The 20,039-nt window shown below is 40.0% G+C and overlaps 1 protein-coding gene across 4 annotated transcripts in view; it reads left to right on the plus strand.

The window, feature by feature from the left end:
* Positions 1-20,039, plus strand: part of WWP1 (WW domain containing E3 ubiquitin protein ligase 1) — a 135,412-nt gene that overhangs the window by 40,862 nt on the left and 74,511 nt on the right. For all 4 annotated transcript variants that reach the window (XM_025264990.3, XM_044928513.2, XM_044928512.2 and 1 more), the window contains exons 4-5: positions 4,832-4,970; positions 5,611-5,735. In XM_025264990.3, coding sequence (XP_025120775.3) covers positions 4,832-4,970; positions 5,611-5,735 — 264 coding nt within the window. The remainder of the gene's footprint in view (positions 1-4,831; positions 4,971-5,610; positions 5,736-20,039) is intronic.

Below are 20,039 nucleotides of genomic sequence, written 5' to 3' on the forward strand. Positions count from 1 at the left end.
TTGCTCACTGTTACTTGTGCAGCACCTGTGGCTACCATATCTGAGGTGTAACTTTCTTCTTGGTCTTTATCTACTGTATGAGTACTTAACTGGAGTAACAAAGACCTGGTCTAGCTGATTTGAGCCAAAAGGGACCTTAGAGAAAAGCCATCAGGTAGCTAATAAATAGAATCACTCGAAGCCTGGAGAACCAATTGGAAAATAGATATGGACCAAAGGAGTGTAAGTAGCCAAGATAGTGCCTCCACAGTATTTATCATTTTGAGTATCAGTTAATACAGCTAAAGCCTTTGACTGTGTGGATCACAACAAACTGTGGAAAATTCTTAAAGAGATGGGAATACCAGACCACCATGTCTACCTCCTGAGAAATCTGTACTGGTCAAGAAGCAACAAGTTACAACAAGACATGGAACAACAGACTGGTTCCACATCGGGAAAGGAGTACATCAAGGCTGTATATTGTCACCATGCTTATTTAACTTATTTGCAGAGTACATCATGTGAAATGCTGGGCTAGATGAAGTGCAAGCTGGAATCAAGATTGCCAGGAGAAATAGTAATAACCTCAGATGTGCAGATGACACTGCCCTTCTGGCAGAAAATGAAGAAGAACTAAAGAGCCTCTTGATGAAAGTGAAAGAGGAGAGTGAAAAAGCTGCCTTAAAGCTCAGCATTCAAAAAACTAAAATCATGGCATCTGGTTCCATCACTTCATCTCAAATAGACAGGGAAACAATGGAAACAGTGAGAGACTATTTTCTTGGGCTCCAGAATCACTGGAGATGGTGACTGCAGACGTGAAATTAAAAGACACTTGCTCCTTGGAAGAGAAACTATGACAAACCTAGACAGCGTGTTAAAAAGCAGAGACATTACTTTGCTGACAAAAGTCCATCTAGTCAAAGCTGTGATTTTTCCAGTAGTCATGTATGGATGTGAGAGGTGGGCCATAAAGAAAGCTGAGCACCGAAGAATTGATGCTTTTGAACTGTGGTGTTGGAGAAGACTCTTGACAGTCCCTTGGACTACAAGATGAAACCAGTCAATCCTAAAGGAAATCACTCCTGAATATTCATTGGAAGGACTAATGCTGAAGCTCCAATCCTTTGACCACCTGATGTGAAGAACTGACTCATTAGAAAAGACTCTGATGCTGGGAAAGATTGAAGGAGGGAGGAGAAGGGGATGACAGAGGAGAGATGGTTGGATGACATCACCAACTCAGTGGACATGAGTTTGAGTAAGCTCTTGGAGTTGGTGATGGACAGGGATGCCTGGCATGCTGCAGTCCTTGGGGTCGCAAAGAGTCGGACAAGACTGAGCAGCTAAACTGAACTGAGCAACTGAACACACACACACAAGTTGTTTATCCATGCATCTACTACATCTTGGTTACTTAGACGTTTTGACAGTTGTATAAACAAACCTGTGATAAATATCCACTTGGAGGCTTTGTGTGGACATAAGTTTTCAGCTCCTTTGAGTAAATACTGAAGAGTGCAATTATTGGATCACATGGTAAGCCTATGTTTAGATTGTAAGAAACCGTAAAACTATCTTCCAAAGTGGTTGAACCATTTTGCATCTCCGCCAGCCATGAATGAGAGTTTCTGTTGCTCCACATTCCCCCAGCATTTGTTGTGGTTAGTGTCCCAAATTTTGGCCAGTCTAATATGTGTGTGGGCTTCACTGGTGGCTCAGTGGTAAAGAACCCACCTGTCAATGCAGGAGACATGGGTTCGATCCCTGGGTTGGGAAGATCTCCTGGAGAAGGAAATGGCAACCTGCTCCAATATATCTTGCCTGAGAAATCCCATGGATAGAAGGAGCCTGATGGGCTGCAGTTCGTGGGGTGGCAAAAGAGTGGGACACGACTTAGTGATTAAACAACAGTAGGTGTGTAGTGATATCTTACTGTTCTTTTAATTTATGTTTCCCTGATGACGTGTGTTGTTGAGCTTACTTGCTATCCATGTATCTTTGGTGAGGTGTCTGTTAAGGTCCTTGGTCCATTGGGTTGTTTGTTTTCTTATTGTTGACTGAAGAGTTTGTTGTATGTTTTAGACAATAGTTCTTCATCAGATATGTCTTTTGCAGGTATTTTCTCCCTGTCTGTGGCTTGCCTTTTCATTGTCTTGACTTTGTCATTCACAGCGCAGTTTTGAATTTTAATTAAGTGCTACTTGTAAGTTATATCTTTCAAGGACCATACCTTTGGAAAGTGAAAGTAAAGTCGTTCAGTCATGTCTGACTCTTTGCGACCCCATGGCCTATAGCCTACTAGGTTTCTCTGTCCATGGGATTTCCCAGGCAAGGATACTGGAGTGGGTTGCCATTTCCTTCTCCAGGAGATCTTCCCAACCCAGGGATCGAACCCACGTCTCCCGCATTTGTCATTATCTAAAAAGACATCTATCACCATACCTAAAGTCACTTAAAGTTTTTCCTGTGTTATCTTCTACGAGTTTTAAGTTTTGTGTTTTGCCTTTAAGTCTGTGATACATTTTGAGTTAATTTCTATAAAGTATATAAGATCTGTGTTTACATTTATTTATTTGCATGTGGATGTCCAGTTGTATGTGCACCATTTGTTGAAAAGATGTCTTGTGCTGTTAACACCATCCAATACTGCCTTTCCCTTCTTCCAGTATAAGTCCAGCGTATACTGAGGAAATGACTTTAATTTGGAGTGAAGAACTTTGGTTGGGGGATGTCTAGGGAGAGATCTATTTCTTCTGTATCACGTGAGTGATACAGAGTTTAGAGCAGTTTGGAACAGAGAAGGATGAAAGTGGGTTTTGCCATCACCCTAATAATAACACTTCAGACGTAACGTTAAACACTGTTTGACTGTTTTATGTTGCTGGTATATAATTATAGTATTTCCTTTGAATCTCTTCCTGTTCTTCAGTTGTGAACTGAGGACTACTGTATTTCAAATAGTCTACTTCTGCTATGGCTTTTTTCACTTCATGTTTCTGTGACTACTTGTTTGCACCACTGTCCCCTCACAGTAGAATGTGAGCTTGCATCAGCATGTTTATGCGATACCCACATGACATGGAGATGGCTTTCCCTTCTTATCTCAGACTCACAGTGTTCATCGGTGATTGACTACAGAAATGATCTTAATAAGTTCTTATTACTACTTGGTAGTCAGTACTTTGCCCTGAAATTATGTATTCCCCATTTGAATTAGTAGTTTTAAAAGCTATTTAAAAATCAGATGTTTAGCCTAAATTAAACAAGTCTTCCTCCAAGTCGGATAAATTCACTTTCAAATTCACTTTCTGTAAAGAGGTATGATTAACTTCTATAGTGACATTTTGATTTCAGAATTTTTCTTTGAAAAGGCAGATAACCTCCTTTTTTTGAAACCACTTGCTAGGAAAAGCATTTTTTTTTTTTTTAAATTGCCAGTGTTTGTGTAATTTCAGGAGGGTAAGTTATGAATACTACCTCACGGAGAGGTTAATAGATACATTGAATCTGAAGACACTTACCTTTCTCTTAATGCTGGAGGCAGCTTAGAATTAGCAAAGATGTGGAGAAATCAGAACTCTTATACACTGCAGCTGGGTGTGTAAAATGGTACAGCCACCATGGAAAATAGTCTAGCCGTTATTCAACAGAATTACCGTGTGTGTGCATGCATGCTGAGTCGCTTCAGTCATGGCTGACTCTGTGCAGCCCTGTGGATTGTAGCCCACCAGGCTCCTCTGTCCATGGGATTCTCCAGCAAGAATACTGGAGTGGGTTGCCATGCCCTTCTCCAGGTGACCTTACCCCCTCAGGGATCAAATGTGTGTCTTTTAGTCTGCCGCATTGCCAGGCGGGTTCTTCACCACTAAAGCTACCTGGGAAGCCCCAGCCATTGCACTCCTAGGTAAGAGAAATGAAAACAGACGTCTACACAAAACCTAAGTGAATGCTTGTAGCAGTGTTATGCACAGTAGCCAAAAAGTGAAAACAACCCAAATGTCTATCAGCTGCTGAATTGATAAATAAAAAGTGGTATGCCTATACAGTGAAACATTATGTGTAAATAAAATGAATGAAAATACTCATGTATGCTACAACCTGGATGAAGTTAGAATGCTAAGTGAAAGAAGCCAGTCACAAAAGACCATGTTATGTGAATCTAAATCCACTATTTGAAATGTTTAGAACAGGCAAATCTATACAGACAGAGAGTAGATGAGTCATTGCCTAGGGCTGGTGGGGTGGAGGAGGTGGAATGAAATAGAAGGGTGACTGCTTAATGGTATGAGGTTTCTTTTTGGGGTAATAAATATATTTTAAATTGCTTGTGGTGATGGTTGCACAACTCCTGTGACTATAATGAAAACTATTGTGCAGTTTAAATGGGTGAATTATATACTATGTGAATATATTTCAGTAAAACTACTTAAAGCCAAATGGTTCTCAGGCATTAACAATAGCCCTTTTGTATTGTTTCTTCATCTTGCCAGCAAAGAGTCTGAGTTGCTCAAGAAGCATGATTCCATTCGTATTGATTTATACTATTTTGTGTGCTAAGTCGCTTCAATCCTGTCTGACTCTTTGTGACCCCGTGGACTGTAGCCCGCCAGGTTGCTCTGTCTGTGGAATTCTCCAGGCAGGAATACTGAAGTGGGTTGCCATGCCCTTCTCCAGGGGATCTTCCTGACCCAGGGAACGAACTCAAGTCTCCTGCATTGGCAGGCAGGTGCTTTACCACTAGCACCACCTTGGAAGTCCGTAAGAGTCAGACACAACTGAAGCGATTTAGCACACCCACACTTTGTAGCTAAATATATTCACTAGTGGTTATCGTGTTTCTTGTTAGTTTCTAGTGCCAAACTAAAAAGAAAAAAGAACTGGTTTGGAACAGCAATATATACAGAAGTAGCTGCAGATGGAGAAAGTAAGAAAACAGCAAAATCCAGTAGTTCTTCTAATCCAAAATGGGACGAACAGCTAACTGTGTAAGTATCTGGTGTAAAGAACGCAAAATTTTCAAAAGAGAGTGTCGTTTGGGGAATGTTTTTCTGGTGGTGGGTTTTTTTTGGTGATTTGCTGTTGTTGTTTTGGTAAGATAACTTCAGAGTAAGGAATTCTATATTTTAGTGTGACTAGACAATTTTAAATGTGAAAAAAGTTTTGGATAATTTTATTTTCTTTAGAAATGAAGCATATAATCCTTGGTTTCGCTTTACAGACTTTTCCCATATAATCATATTTTCTCTCATTGTCTTGTAAAAATAAATAGAGCAGAAAACCATTTGGCATTTCTGAAATACAGTGTTACAAGTTTGTGTATAGTAAAAGTATTATAACTAATGCAGTCAGCTTAAATCTTTAGATATTTGTTCAAGTAGAAGTAATGTTATTGGGAAGTCTTAATAAGACTTTTGATGTATTGTTGGTGTTTTGGTTTGTCAATTACAGAAATTGTTTAGGTATTGAATTCCTAATGTACTTGAAAATAAATGTTTTTATTTATAATTCAGCTAGTTTACTGTTTCATGTAGTATTTTTCCTTAAATAAACTGAATTTGTGACTTTTTCAAAGTTATTGAAGTAAATGTATTCTCCTGTATTTTTGTTACAATTTTACCCTTACAGAAGTGTGACCCCACAGACTACATTGGAATTTCGAGTTTGGAGTCATCATACTATAAAAGCAGACGCTTTGTTAGGAAGAGCAACAGTAGATTTGAAACAAGCTCTGTTAATACACAATAGAAAATGTAAGTTTTTTTTTCTAATCTTTGTGTTTTTTTTTAACTTTATTTTAGACATTCTTAAAATATCCTGAAGTCTAAAAGCCAAAAAAAAAGTTTTATATTTATAAAAGGAGAGATTCATTTATTGCCTGTGACTTATTTAAAAATTTATAACATTATATGAAATACGAAATATGTTCACTGGCATTTCTCTATCCAAGAAATTTATACAAAATAACCCCAGTCATCTGTGAATATACCCTTTTATCAGTAATCATCAGTGCTTTATTTTATATTCAAAGACTTGAAAACAATGATCGTTATCTGAGCCTACTCTTTGTTTCTTAGTTAATAACAATTTTGTTTGTACAAAATAGATTCTGACTTTAATTTTCTTTTTTCATTATGTAGTTCATGTTTTGAAAATATGGAGTCTGTAGAAAACCACAGAGGAATATAAAAATTACCTGTAATTTTTACTATTCAGAGATAACTATAGACACATTTTTTTTCTTCTTTTGTTATCTATTGGTTTATCCTCTTTTTTCATTTAAGAATATAATATGAACGTTATGTTTCCGTTACATAAAATTTTTCTAGCATAAGAATTCTTAAAAGTTTAAGTATTGTAAACTTTCTATCATGGTATACAAAAATTTGGGTGTATATACTTGTTACTTCTAATTCTAAGAAATTGCTTTTGTGAAATTCTCAAAATATTGTGTGATCCAAAGAGTATTAAAAACTGGATGATTTAACTGATTTCTTACTTGATGTTTAGGCAGTTTCTAATAGTTCACTCAAATACAACTGTAAATCTTTATGTTCATCATCTTATTTCCTTAGAAATTTTCTTATTCCTAACAAATGTGCTAAAATGATTATTTTTAAAATGTGAATTTAAAAAAAAATGTTTTTAACAAAAAATTCATATTAACTGAAAAATATGTTTTTAATATAGTTTTTGGACATAAGGAGTTATGAGTCAAGAAAATGTAAAAGCCACACTGATTTTTATGTATGAGTGCATGCTAAGTCACTTCAGTCATGTCTGACTCTTTGTGACCCCCATGGACTGTAGCCTACCAGGCTCCTCTGTCCATGGGATTCTCCAGGCAAGAATACTGGAGTGGGTTGCCATGCCTTTCTCCAAGGGATCTTCCTGACCCAGGGATTGAACCCACATCTCCTGCGTTGGCCACCAGCACCACCTGGGAAGCCCCAATGTTTATGTATAGTGATTTAAAAAAAAAAAAAAAAAAAAAGGCATTGCAAGTTTGATTCTCTGTTACGTTATGGCTTTCGGTCATTCAGTTCATCTTTGTGACAGAAAGCAGTAGGTCTTGTATGCAAACGTACGTTGCTTGGTCTGATGGTGGCTGGATTTGTACTTTTCCCCCAGCTCTGTGGCATTATTGGTATAAATATGTAACACCTCTCAATTTACCTGTGTTATTTCAGAATTGCCTATTCGGTTTCACCTCTTTATATGCTGTTTCTACTCTGGATTAAGCTTTTACACAGGACCTCTTTTCTAGTACAGTGATTTTTTTCTCATAATCTCACAGCCTAGAGATAATGAGTGCTAATATTTTGGTGAATTTTGTCTGCATGTGTACATGTATAATAATTGGGATCATATTCAGCTTCATATTCTGCATAACTCTCAATGTTATATCTTGTGCATTTCTCTGTAATTCAGTGGTATTCTTTGAAAGCTAATTTTAGTAGTTTCATAATATTTTACCACAAACCGTGATTTTTAAACCATGTTCCTACTGTTGCCATTTAGATTGTGTCCAAATCTGTTACATTAGGTTGTACTGAACCTTCCTATAAAGGTTATAATTATGCTCTATACAAAGATTACAATGTTTGTTTGCCAAAGTGATTTTGTGGGAAGGTTGTAATGTCTGTATACTTGGAGATGAAATTCTTATAAACTCTATATACTTAAAATTATCTCTTATGACTTAATTAGGCAGAATGTTCTCAGAGGAAAAACAAAATATTATAAACATTCTTGCATGTCTGAAGTCAGAGGTTTCAGAAATTATAGTAGGAACATCCTGTACACCCTAGGCAGTCAGTGTTTTTTTTTTTTTTTAAGTGAAAGGTATATTAGTTTTCCAGGGCTGCCATACCAAAACACCACAGACTGGGTAGCCTAAACAAAAGAAATGTACTCTCTCACAGTTCTGGAGGATAGAAGTCTGAGATCAAGAGGTTGACAGGGTTGGTTATTTCAGAAGACTTTTCTTGGCTTGTGGCTAGCCATCTTTACCTTACATCTTTACGTGATTTTCCCTATGTATGTGCATCAGTTCGGTTCAGTTCAGTTGCTCAGTTGTGTCCAACTGTTTGTGACCCCATGAACTGCAGCATGCTAGGTATATCTGTGTCCAATTTCCTTTTCTTGAAAGGACAGCAGTCGCATTGGATTAGGACTACCCTGGTGATCTCATTTTAAGTTAATTACCTTTTTAGAGATCTTCCATATAAAAAAGTCACCTTCTGAGATACCAGAGGTTAGGGCTTAAACGTATGAACGGGTTGGGGTTGGAGGAGGGGGACACAACTTAGCTTATAACAAAAAGGGAAGTAAATTAGTAAATTAACTTCAAAAATTAAAAATGTTATCAAATCATAGTGCCTTAAATGCAAGAGAAACCTGTGAGCATTAATCCCAGTCACTCATTTTGTTGATTAAGTAAATTAACCTAAGTTAATTGCTTGGGGCTTCCATGGTGGCTCAGATAGTAAAGAATCTGCCTGCAATGTGAGAGACATGGGTTCGATCCCTGGGCTGGGAAGATCCCCTGGAGAAGGGAAAGGCTACCCACTTCAGCTTTCTTGCCTGGCGAATTCCATGGACAGACGAACCTGGCGGGCTATGGTCTATGGGGTCACAAAGAGTCAGACATGACTCAGGGACTAAGCACAAGTGAATTGGTCAAGAACAGAAATAACCACAGATTTTGAACTAGAGTACAGATTTTCTTATTCTTAGCTGCTTAATTTTAAGTAGAAGTAATAGAAAAGTAATATGGTTCTAGACAATCTTGTGGAATTTACAGATATACTCATAGTTGATAAAATCCTTGGTTGCCTTTGATTCAGCCTCTTGGTTTAGCACTTGAACATTGTTCCTCTTCAGATTTATGAGGCTAACTTCTTCCTGTACTCAGGACCTTGACATTTTCTTCTCATAAGTTCATGTTTTTATGTATCCATTCTCCTGATATATTTGGGATAGAGCTAAGGATTAATTCATTTGAATAGTTTTTTTTTTTTTAATCTGTTTTTGAAGATATTTACTTCTTCAGCCTTCATGGTGTAATATGAACTACTAGTCAGCCATGCTGTTGTTTAGTTGCTAAGTCATGTCCAGTCCTTTGTGACCCTGTGGACTGTAGCCCCCCAGGCTCCTCTGTGCATGGGATTTCCTTGGCAGGAATACTGGAGTGGGTTGCCATTTCCTTCTGCAGGGATCTTCCCAACCAAGGGATCAAACCCACATCTCCTGTGTTGGCAAGTAGATTCTCCAGGCCAGAATACTGGAGTGGGTAGCTGTTCCCTTCGCCAGTGGATCTTCCAACCCAGGGGTTGAACCCAGGTCTCCCGCATTACAGGTGGATTCTTTACCAGCTGAGCCACCAGGGAAGCCCAAGAATACTGGAGTGGGTAGCCTATCCCTTCTCCAGCGGATCTTCCTGACGCAGGAATCGAACCAGGGTCTCCTGCATTGCAGGCGGATTCTTTACCAACTGAGCTATCAGGGAAGCCCCTGATATAAATCTTCAATTTATATAGAGGTAATTGGGCATTTCAAAGGGAGAATAGGGGAGTAGAAAGAGGGGTGAGTGGAAACTAAGTGGAGTCAGGGAAGTGAAAAATTACAAAGAACTGATCAGTATAAATGTAATTAGGCCAGCTTTCTCAACTGCTTAGAATTTTATTCTCCCACAAAGCCTGAGACCCCATCCTTCCTGATGATTACATTTTAGAGGAATAGCTTTGAGAAAGACACTTCTGAATAGTGGACACACACACATCTTACAGGGACAAAGGCAGGCTCCCCCAGTGTAAGCCCTTTCTAGTCAAACCTCTTGGAAAGGGTGGCCTGTCACAGGTGTCGCCTGAAACAAACAGTAGATTCTTTCAAGGCAGGCTAGATTCTAGAGTCTCCTTGAATTGTTAAAATGTGTTAACTGTTTGTTAAAGTGTTTTCATTTGGGGAAGAGGGGGGTGGATAAAATCTTTTGTGCTTTTATTTTTATAGCCAAGGTTGAGGCTTAGTGGAGAAGACAGCTCAGAGGAGCCTTACTTGAATTTGGGCAAGGAGAAAATCCTTGTCATTATATTCATGGGTGAACAGTGTAAGAGCAGTGTAGCTAATTCCAAGGTTGGACTGAATACAGAATTTAATTTTATATTTCAGTTTTGAAACTGTCAGAGCCACTTGAAACACTCCAGAGAGGAGTCAGATAGCTGCCTTTTAAACACTGGAATTACACTGTTTTTTGTTTTTCATGGTGTTATTAGCTTTTATCAACAAAAGTATTTTGAAATCCATTAAGATCACTTCAAATTGAATATGTCCAAAATGATTTACAGTGAACATTATCTCTTTACATTGAATGATAGAGAAACAAAGCAGAAGAATGTGTCATTTATTGTAGAAGACAGAGCATAGTCAAATTTATTAAAATATTTTGTTTTTAGCCTAATTTACTTGGTTAATGCTATTTGTTTAGTTTACTAAGTCTTAAGTTCTCCTTTTAAAATTCACTTAGTATCAGAACAACCTAAGATATTTTAAGCCAAGGATTTGAACAAACAATATTTTTATTACTGGTGATACATGTGTTTCTAGTCTTAAGAAAGATTTTTAGGATTGAAATTACTTGGTGGAAGGGAAAATAGTATTAAGCCTCTTAGCTATGCATGGCTGTCTAGTTGCTTTCCTTAAAACTTAAAATAATTTGTACATAAAATGTAGCATATAAGAGTGCCCATTTGGAAATATTTGTCATACTAATAGATAAAAAAGATGAATATTTTTCTTACCAGAACATTTCTTTAACTTTTAATTAAGTTAGATGTTTATTGATCATATTTCATCATTTGTGATTGTCATTTTCTTACCTTTTTTTTTTTTTTGCTGGTTTGCTCCTTTTATTCCTCACTAATTTGTGAAAGCTCTTTTTTTCTTCCAGCTAATCATTTACCTCCTTATTTTTTGTTCCCAGTTTTTATTTACAGAAGTTTAATATTATTTCAGTCATTAAAGTTTATTCATTTTCCATTATTACTAAGCTCAAGAAATCCCTTCCAGTACTTATATTTAATAATTATCCATTTTCTTCCACATTGTAGCTTTATTTTTTATTTTTTTTCATAAATTCTGAAATTTACTTTGTTACATAATCGGAGATGGGAACCTAGCACACTAGCTCATAGTATGATGTGATGGAAAGACTTAGAATTCAGAAAACCTGGTTATTCTTGAGACTGTTCCTTACGAGCTTTTGTAACCTAATGTACTCATTCTTTTCTAAAATCCTGTTATCCTATTTATGTGTATGTTGGCGAGCTTCCAGAGTGGCCCTTATATATTCCTATCTTCTATTTCATACATTTCTGTAGTCCCCTCCCACATTGAAACAGAGATGGTCTGTGTGAAAAATAGAATATGCAGAAGTAATGGTATGTGACCTCCAAGACTTGATCAGTGAAGAGATTTCAGCTTTTGCCCTGGTCTCTTAGATGCCTCACTCCAGGAAACAAGTCACCATTGTGAAGACTGTCGACAAGTCCTTGGAGGGGCCCAGGTGGAGAGGAAACTGAGGCGGCTTCATCAATGCCAGCTTGTCAGCTCTGTGCATGAGTCACCTTTTAGGCAGAGTTTTCCACCCCTCCCAAACTCCTGGCCCACAGAAACTATGAACAAGATTAAGTGGCTGTTGTTATTTTAAGTGACTGAATTTTAGGATAATTTGTTCCTTTGCAATAGATAGCACTATATGCAAGCACTTTTAAAAAACAGCTTCAGAATGTGACTGTGAGCTCCTGTCTAATTCTATAAAATGCCGTGAAGACCAGGATTTTTGAAGATCTCTTGTTTTCTATGGTACAGAAAGAGTATATGTTTTTGACAAGCCCATGGTGAAAGACTGTTCTTTTGCCCAATCAAAACTAAGGAAGAGGACTTCATGGTGCTTCAGCATATGGGAATCCACCTGCCATTGCAGGAGACATGGGTTCCATCCTTGGTCTGGGAAGATCCCACGTGCCGTGGAGCAGCTGAGCCCCTGTACTAGACCTTGTGCCACAGCTCCTGAAGCCTGTGCACCCTGGAGTCCACATGCCTCAACTACCGAGCCTGCGTGCTGCAGCTGCTAAAGCCTGAGGGCCTGGAGCCTGTGCTCCGTCACAGGGGAAGTCCACGCACCGCAAGGAAGGGTGGTCTCTGCTCGCCGGGACCAGAAAGCCTGAGTGCAGCAGTGAGGACCAGCGCAGCGAATTGGTGAATGAGACTAAGCCAGAGTGTCTCCGAGGCAGGAGGAAAATCAGCTACTGCCTTGCAGGTTTCCTGAGGATAGCCTTATCTCCATAGTTGATTTTAAACTTTATTAAGCACCTACCTTTTGTCAAATACTGAGGACATGCCACTGAATTAGATCTCTGCTCTCTTGGAGACTTCACTTCAGTTGAGGAGGTGGGCTCCCGCTCCCAATTCTGGTGGTAAATCTATTGAAGGAAATAAATGAAGTGATGGTAGGAAAGAGGCCTGCTTTTGGCTAATCCAGGTTTATCCTGCTTTCCCAGAGTGCACTATCTGACACAACCATGCATTCGCATACTGAATGAACAAATATGTCAGAGTTGGTTTGTTTATACAATAATGGAATAATACCCTCATATTCCACCCCCAGCCCCCCCCCACACATAGAATTATTTATGTGATAGTTCTCTCAGTTTAATGACTCATAAATGTTATATCCCAGTCTTCCATGTTTAGAATTGTGAAAGGCTTGATGTTATAAAGAACCTCCCACTGCAGAACAATTAGGTCCTGAATAGGGCGGCTTTCTATGGCCTTGATGAGTTTTGCAAAGAGGCAAGGGTGGTCTGCAAGGCCCTTCTTCGAAAAAAAAAAAAAAAAGGCAAAGAAAACTTATGAGCTAGAGTTATATTAGTGGATGATGCTGAGCAGTTTTAACTGACAGCCTGTCAGGGAGCTGAGCATAGACTCCTGTAGTGGGTGTCTTCACACCACTGACACAGTAAGAAACAGACCCTGCCTGTACTAAAGCCCAGAGGTTACCCTTACATTAAGATCAGAAAGGGAACTCACCATCAAAGATTACAAATTACAAAAAGCCACCCATAAGCAGAGGTTGGCAAACATTTTCTCTAAAGGACCAGATGGTAAATATTTAGTCTTTGCAGGTTATATAATCTCTGTTGCACCTATTTAGCCCTGTTGTAGTCAGAAAGCAGCCATCAGAAATATGTACATGAATGAACATGGCTGTGTTCAAATAAAACCTTATTTACAAAAACAGGTAATGGGCCAGATTTGGCCTGTGGTGTATAGTTAGTTTCCTGAGCCCTGGATTAGAGGGTGGAGTAGAGGAGATATTTTAAGAGATAATGGCTGTAGAGTTTTTGAACACGGATGAAAAATAAATTCATGATTCATGATATTCAGAGCAAGATGATAAAGAGGAAGTCATGCTTTCATCAAAGTGAAATACCTGACACCAGTGGACAGGGAGGCCTGGCGTGCTGCAATTCATGGGGTCACAGAGTTGGACCTGACTGAGCAACTGAACTGAAAGACCAAAACCATCTGTGAAACAAAATAGGTCATTTGTGAAGATTTATAAATTAGACAACATAATTAACAATAGTAGGATAAGACAGTAGAAAAATATCTTCAAAGAGTTGAGAGAGATTATCGATACTAAGTGGGCATACCCAGGAAGTCTTTCAAGGATGAGAATCCAAACATTTACAGGTTAAAAAAAAAAAAAAGATGAGAGAAGGAGAACAAGATGATGGAGGAGCAGGTGAACATGGAGTAAATCTGTCTCCACAGACACATCAGGAATATGCCTTCAGACAGAGAAGTACATGCAGGACACAAGCTGATAGCCGACAGGAGTACCTGACCAGTGGAAAAGAATATGTAGAACCACACAAAACTTTGTAGGATGAAGGAACTAGGGGGAAAAACAGGAGTGTTAGTAGGACTGGACCTGCCCTCGGTGGGTGGGGGAACTGAGGCAGTGGTCCAATCCCTGCATGGGGCAATTGTCTGAGTCAGAGGAGAAACATTTAAGGCTGAGAGTGAAACAGCTGATCTGTGGCAGCCTAAATGGAATGAGAATCAGACAGCCCTTGCCGCAGCCCAACATACCCGGGACAGAGACACAGGTCCCCTAGAAGGTGCAGCGGCTGCTAGCCGGAGTTTAGGGATTGTGGAGCAACCCCAGGGAGAGGGCTGCTGTTGACTGTGGAAAGACAGATCAAAGGGATGTGAGGAAGGAGATTGTGGTGGGAAACACCTGTGGAGGAAAGCTGGGCAGCCATGGAAGCAAGGCGATACTGCTGAGTCACGCATAGGGGGTGGCGCCATCACCACAGCCCCTCTCTCCCCACAGCCAGCATCCGCAGCTGAACAACAAAGAGGCTGGCCCGTCAAACGCCTGAGGCACTGAACTACAGAGTAGGCCCCCACCCAGGGTGCCCCTTTAGTGCCTGATGTACTACTGATTTATAGAGTAGGCCCCCACCCAGGGTGCCCCTTTAGTGCCTGATGTACTACTGATTTATAGAGTAGGCCCCCACCCAGGGTGCCCCTTTAGTGCCTGATGTACTACTGATTTATAGAGTAGGACCCCACCCAGGGTGCCCTTTTAAGTGCCTGACGCACCAATCTACAGAGTAGGATGCCAGCCTGGGGGGCCCCTCTATATGCCTGACGCGCTGAACAGAGAAGGACCCCAGGCAAGGGACCCTCCTAAGTGCCTGAACGGGCAGAGCTATGGAGAAAGACCGCCCCAAAAGGCCTGATTGCCAGCTACAAGAGGTTAGAAAAAAGGCTCTGGTAGGGCCATAACTCGGAGAAGACGATGGCACTGCACTCCAGTGTTCTTGCCTGGAAAATCCCATGGATGGAGGAGCCTGGTGGGCTGCAGTCCATGGGGTCGCATAGCGTCGGACATGACTGAAGCAACTTAGCAGCAGCAGCAGGGCCATAACTCCTGCAACGGAGACAATCCGAGTCCCTGCACACTTGGCGCTACCAGGGTCCCCGCAGCCCCAGCAGCTGCGCTACCTTCACGCTCAGCCTTCACTGGGGCAGAGCTGCCACAGGCTTAAGTCTTGCATCTGTGCACGCGGAGTCGCTTTGGTTGTTTCCAACTCTTTGTGATCCTGTGGACCTTGGCCTGCCCGGCTTCTCTGTCAGGGGGGTTCTCCAGGCAAGAACAGGAGTGTATTGGCCAATACTGGTTGCCGTATCTTTCTAGAGAGCTATATTTCCTGCTGCCGTAGCCGCCAAATCCCCCGAGTACCTGATGCTGCCAGAACCCCTGTGACCCAAGCAGCTGCACCACCTCCACACCTGGCCCTCACTGGGGTAGACCCAAGTCCTCCAGGCAGCCTCAGGAGCAAACCCCAGTGGACGACCCACATAAAAAAATAAAAGGTGCAAATAAAACTATAGTTGAAACCCAGGGGTGGTATAGGTAAGAAGACCCAAAACCTTCCCACCAACTGTACAAGCTGCAGATTAAATCCACATGATCAACTAGGCACACTCTGTGTCTATGGAATATATAAAAGGAAATTGAGAGCCCCCATAAAAGAAAAGGCACTAGTTCTGATAGCTGTGGACATTGGAGGCAAGAACACACAGGAGTGGGACCAGACTAGAATCTGGGCCGCCCCCACAGCAGGTCCAGAGAGCAGCAGTGTTGGAGGGCATCCTCGGCAGGCGAGGGGGACTGTGACTCCCAGAGAGGGAAAGGGCTGACAGCAGTGACTCAAGAAAAACGTTTATTCTTCTTACGTTTTGACTTGTTCTGTAGTTTCTTTTGGATTTTTTTTCTTCCTTTTTCCCCCCTGTCGTAGTTGTTGATTTTATTAGCACCATGAAATCTAATTAAGCTTTTGAATTTTTTTTTTTCCCCTCAGTTACATTTTTTATTGTTGTTATAAACCTCTGCTTTTGCAGCTCTGTGGAGTTTTCCTTTTTTTTTTTTAATCCTCCTTTCTCTTTTTTTAATTTTAATTTTTTAAACCTGTTATTATTTTTTCTACATTTATTCCTTTGCTTTCACTACTGTTCTTTTCCTCTTGCAGTTAATCTTTAATGTACTTATATCTTCTTTATCCACCTATATCTAACTTTGCATATCTAGTCTTTCTTTTCTTTCTCCCCTTTCCTCTCAACATATTTGTTTGTTTTGTTTTCATTGCTTTATTCCCCAATTGGCACCTTGCTTTAGTTTTGTTTTCCACCTTGTGCTTTAGTTAATTTTGTTCTGGTAGATATAATTTTTGGTTTCCTTTGTTCGCTGGGTCAATCTATTGTACTTTAATTTTGTTGGACTGTTTTTTGCTTATAGGAGTATATATATATATGTGTATATTCAGCCATACTTTTTATTGTTACAAACCTCTGCCTTTATGTTGGGCTTTCTTGAAGTTCTGTGGAGTTTTCCTTTTTTCTTCCATTTTTTTCTTTTCTTTTTTTTATAATTTTAATTAAAAAATTTTTTTAAACCTGTTTTATTTTTTCTACACTTACTCCTTTGTTTGCCTTTCCTATAGTTCTTTTCCCCTTGCAGTTAATTTTTAATGTATATAAATCTTTATCTAGCTCTTCAAATTTGCATATCTATTCTTTCTTTCTTTTCTTTCCTCTAAACATATTTGTTAGTTTTGTTTTCATTGCTTTATTCTCCACTTGACACCTTGCTTTAGTTTTGTTTTCTAGTTTGTCTTTTAGTTAGTTTTTTTCTTACCTGATAAATATTTTTGATTTCCTTTGTTTGCTAGGTCAGTCTACTGTACTTTATTTTTGCTGGACTGTTTTGACTTTGCTCATGGGTGTATATCTATATTCCATTATTTTAATTATTATTTGCCTGATTTTGTAACGGCCGTTTGTCTGGGGTTCACCTTTGGTTTCTGCTTTTTGGATATTTGTTTTAATCTCACTTAATGTCATAACAGACAACTTGTGGAATCTTCATTCCTGACCAGAGATCAAGCCCTGAGCCTTTGGAGTGGGAGCACTGACTCCAAGACCTTAGACTACCAGAGAACTAACCCTCAGTTCAGTTCAGTTCAGTCACTCAGTCATGTCCGACTCTTTGCGACCCCATGAATAACAGCACGCCAGGCCTCTCTGTCCATCACCAACTCCTGGAGTTCACTCAAACTCATGTCCATCGAGTCGGTGATGCCATCTAGCCATCTCATCCTCTGTCGACCCCTTCTCCTCCTGCCCCCAATCCCTCCCAGCATCAGAGTCTTTTCCAATGAGTCAGCTCTTCGCATTAGGTGGCCAAAGTATTGGAGTTTCAGCTTTAGCATCAGTCCTTCCAGTGAACACCCAGGACTGATCTCCTTGCAGTCCAAGGGACTCTCAAGAGTCTTTTCCAACACCACAGTGCAAAAGCATCAATTCTTCAGTGCTCAGCTTTTTTCACAGTCCATCTCTCACATCCATACATGACCACTGGAAAAACCATAGCCTTGACTAGACGGACCTTTGTTGACAAAGTAATATCTCTGCTTTTGAATATGCTATCTGCTGCTGCTGCTGCTAAGTCACTACAGTCGTGTCCGACTCTGTGTGACCCCATAGATGGCAGCCCACCAGGCTCCCCCGTCCCTGGGATTCTCCAGGCAAGAACACTGGAGTGGGGTGCCATTGCCTTCTCCCAATATGCTATCTAGGTTGGTCATAACTTTCGTTCCAAGGAGTAAGCGTCTCTTAACTTCATGGCTGCAAGCACCATCTGCAGTGATTTTTGAGCCCCCCAAAATAAAATCTGGCACTGTTTTCCACTGTTTCCCCATCTATTTCCCATGAGGTGATGGGACCGGATGCCATGATCTTCGTTTTCTGAATGTTGAGCTTTAAGCCAACTTTTTTACTCTCCACTTTCACTTTCATCAAGAGGCTTTTTAGTTCGTCTTCACTTTCTGCCATAAGGGTGGTGTCATCTGCATATCTGAGGTTATTGATATTTCTCCTGGCAGTCATGATTCCAGCTTGTGCTTCCTCCAGCCCAGTGTTTCTCATGATGTACTTTGCATAGAAGTTAAATGATCAGGGTGACAATATACAGCCTTGATGTGCTCCTTTTCCTATTTGGAACCAGTCTGTTGTTCCATGTCCAGTTCTAACTGTTGCTTCCTGACCTGCATATAGGTTTCTCAAGAGGCAGGTCGGGTGGTCTGGTATTCCCATCTCTTTTAGAATTTTCCACATTTTATTGTGATCCCCACAGTCAAAGGCTTTGGCATAGTCACTAAAGCAGAAATAGATGTTTTTCTGGAACTCTCTTGCTTTTTCCATGATCCAGCAGATGTTGGCAATTTGATCTCTGGTTCCTCTACCTTTTCAAAAACCAGCTTGAACATCTGGAAGTTCACGGTTCACGTATTGTTGAATCCTGGCTTGGAGAATTTTGAGCATTACTTTACTAGCGTGTGAGATGAGTGCAATTGTGCGGTAGTTTGAGCATTCTTTGGCATTGCCTTTCTTTGGGATTGGAATGAAAACTGCCCTTTTCCAGTCCTGTGGCCACTGCTGAGTTTTCCAAACTTGCTGACATATTGAGTGCAGCACTTTCACAGCATCATCTTTCAGGATTTGAAATAGTTCAACTGGAATTCCATTACCTCCACTAGCTTTGTTCGTAGTGATACTTTCTAAGGCCCACTTGACTTCACATTCCAAGTCTGGCTCTAGGTGAGTGATCACACCATCATGATTATCTTGGTCGTGAAGATCTTTTTTGTACAGTTCTTCTGTGTATTCTTCCCACCTCTTCTTAATATCTTCTGCTTCTGTTAGGTCAATACCATTTCTGTCCTTGATCGAGCCCATGTTTGCATAAAATGTTCCCTTGGTATCGCTAATTTTCTTAAAGAGATATCTAGTCTTTCCCATTCTGTTGTTTTTTCTCTATATCTACTACTGTGGGCAGGAATCCCTTAGAAGAAATGGAGTAGCCATCATGGTCAACAAAAGAGTCCAAAATGGCAGTACTTGGATGCAGTCTCAAAAACGACAGAATGATCTCTGTTCGTTTCCAAGGCAAACCATTCAATATCACAGTAATCCAAGCCTATGCACAAACTAGTAACGCTGAAGAAGATGTTGAACGGTTCTATGAAGACCTACAAGATCTTTTAGAACTAACACCCAAAAAAGATGTCGTTTTCATTATAGGGGACTGGAATGCAAAAGTAGGAAGTCAAGAACTAACCCTAGGGAGTATCAAATAAGGGAGTATCAAATAGTGAGAACTCACACAAATGAAATCACTTGAATACAAGACCCAGCATCACCCAAGGCCCAGTAGCACCCTGTGCAGGATGCCTCATCTAAACAACAAACAAAACAAAAATACAAACCCAGTCATCAGCAGACAGGATTACCACCTCACTCAGTCTTGCCCATCAGAGGAAAAACAAACAAACAAGAACTCAGCACAAATCTCACCCTATAGGAAGCTTACACAAATCACTGGACCAAACTTAGGAGGCCAGAAACCAAAAGGAAGAAAGAATTCAACCTTCTTCAAGGAAATAATTCAGCTTTCCTTGAAGCCTGGGAAAAGGAACCCTCAAACAGTAAGTTTAAAAAAAATAATGAAAAGGCGGAGAAATACTATGCAAATGAAGGAACAAACTAGAAATACAGAAGTCCAAATAAATGAAGAGGAAATAGGCAAACTACCTGAAAAAGAATTCAGAATAACAATAGTAAAGATGATCAAAAACCTTGAAAACAAAATGGAGAAAATGCAAGAATCAATTAACAAAGACATAGAAGAATTAAAGAATAGGCATACAGAGACAAACAGCACAATTACTGAAATTAAAAATACTCTAGAAGGAATCAATAGCAGAATATCTGAAGCAGAAGAATGAATCAGTGAGCTGGAAGATAAAATGGTGAAAATAACTTCCAAAGAGCAGAATAAAGTGAAAAGAATGAAAAGAACTGAGGATAGTCTCAGAGACCCCTGGGACAGTATCAGACACAGCAACATTTGAATAATAGGGTCC

The sequence above is a fragment of the Bubalus bubalis genome, chromosome 15 (genome assembly GCF_019923935.1).
Source record: "Bubalus bubalis isolate 160015118507 breed Murrah chromosome 15, NDDB_SH_1, whole genome shotgun sequence".
Classification (NCBI taxonomy): domain Eukaryota; kingdom Metazoa; phylum Chordata; class Mammalia; order Artiodactyla; family Bovidae; genus Bubalus; species Bubalus bubalis.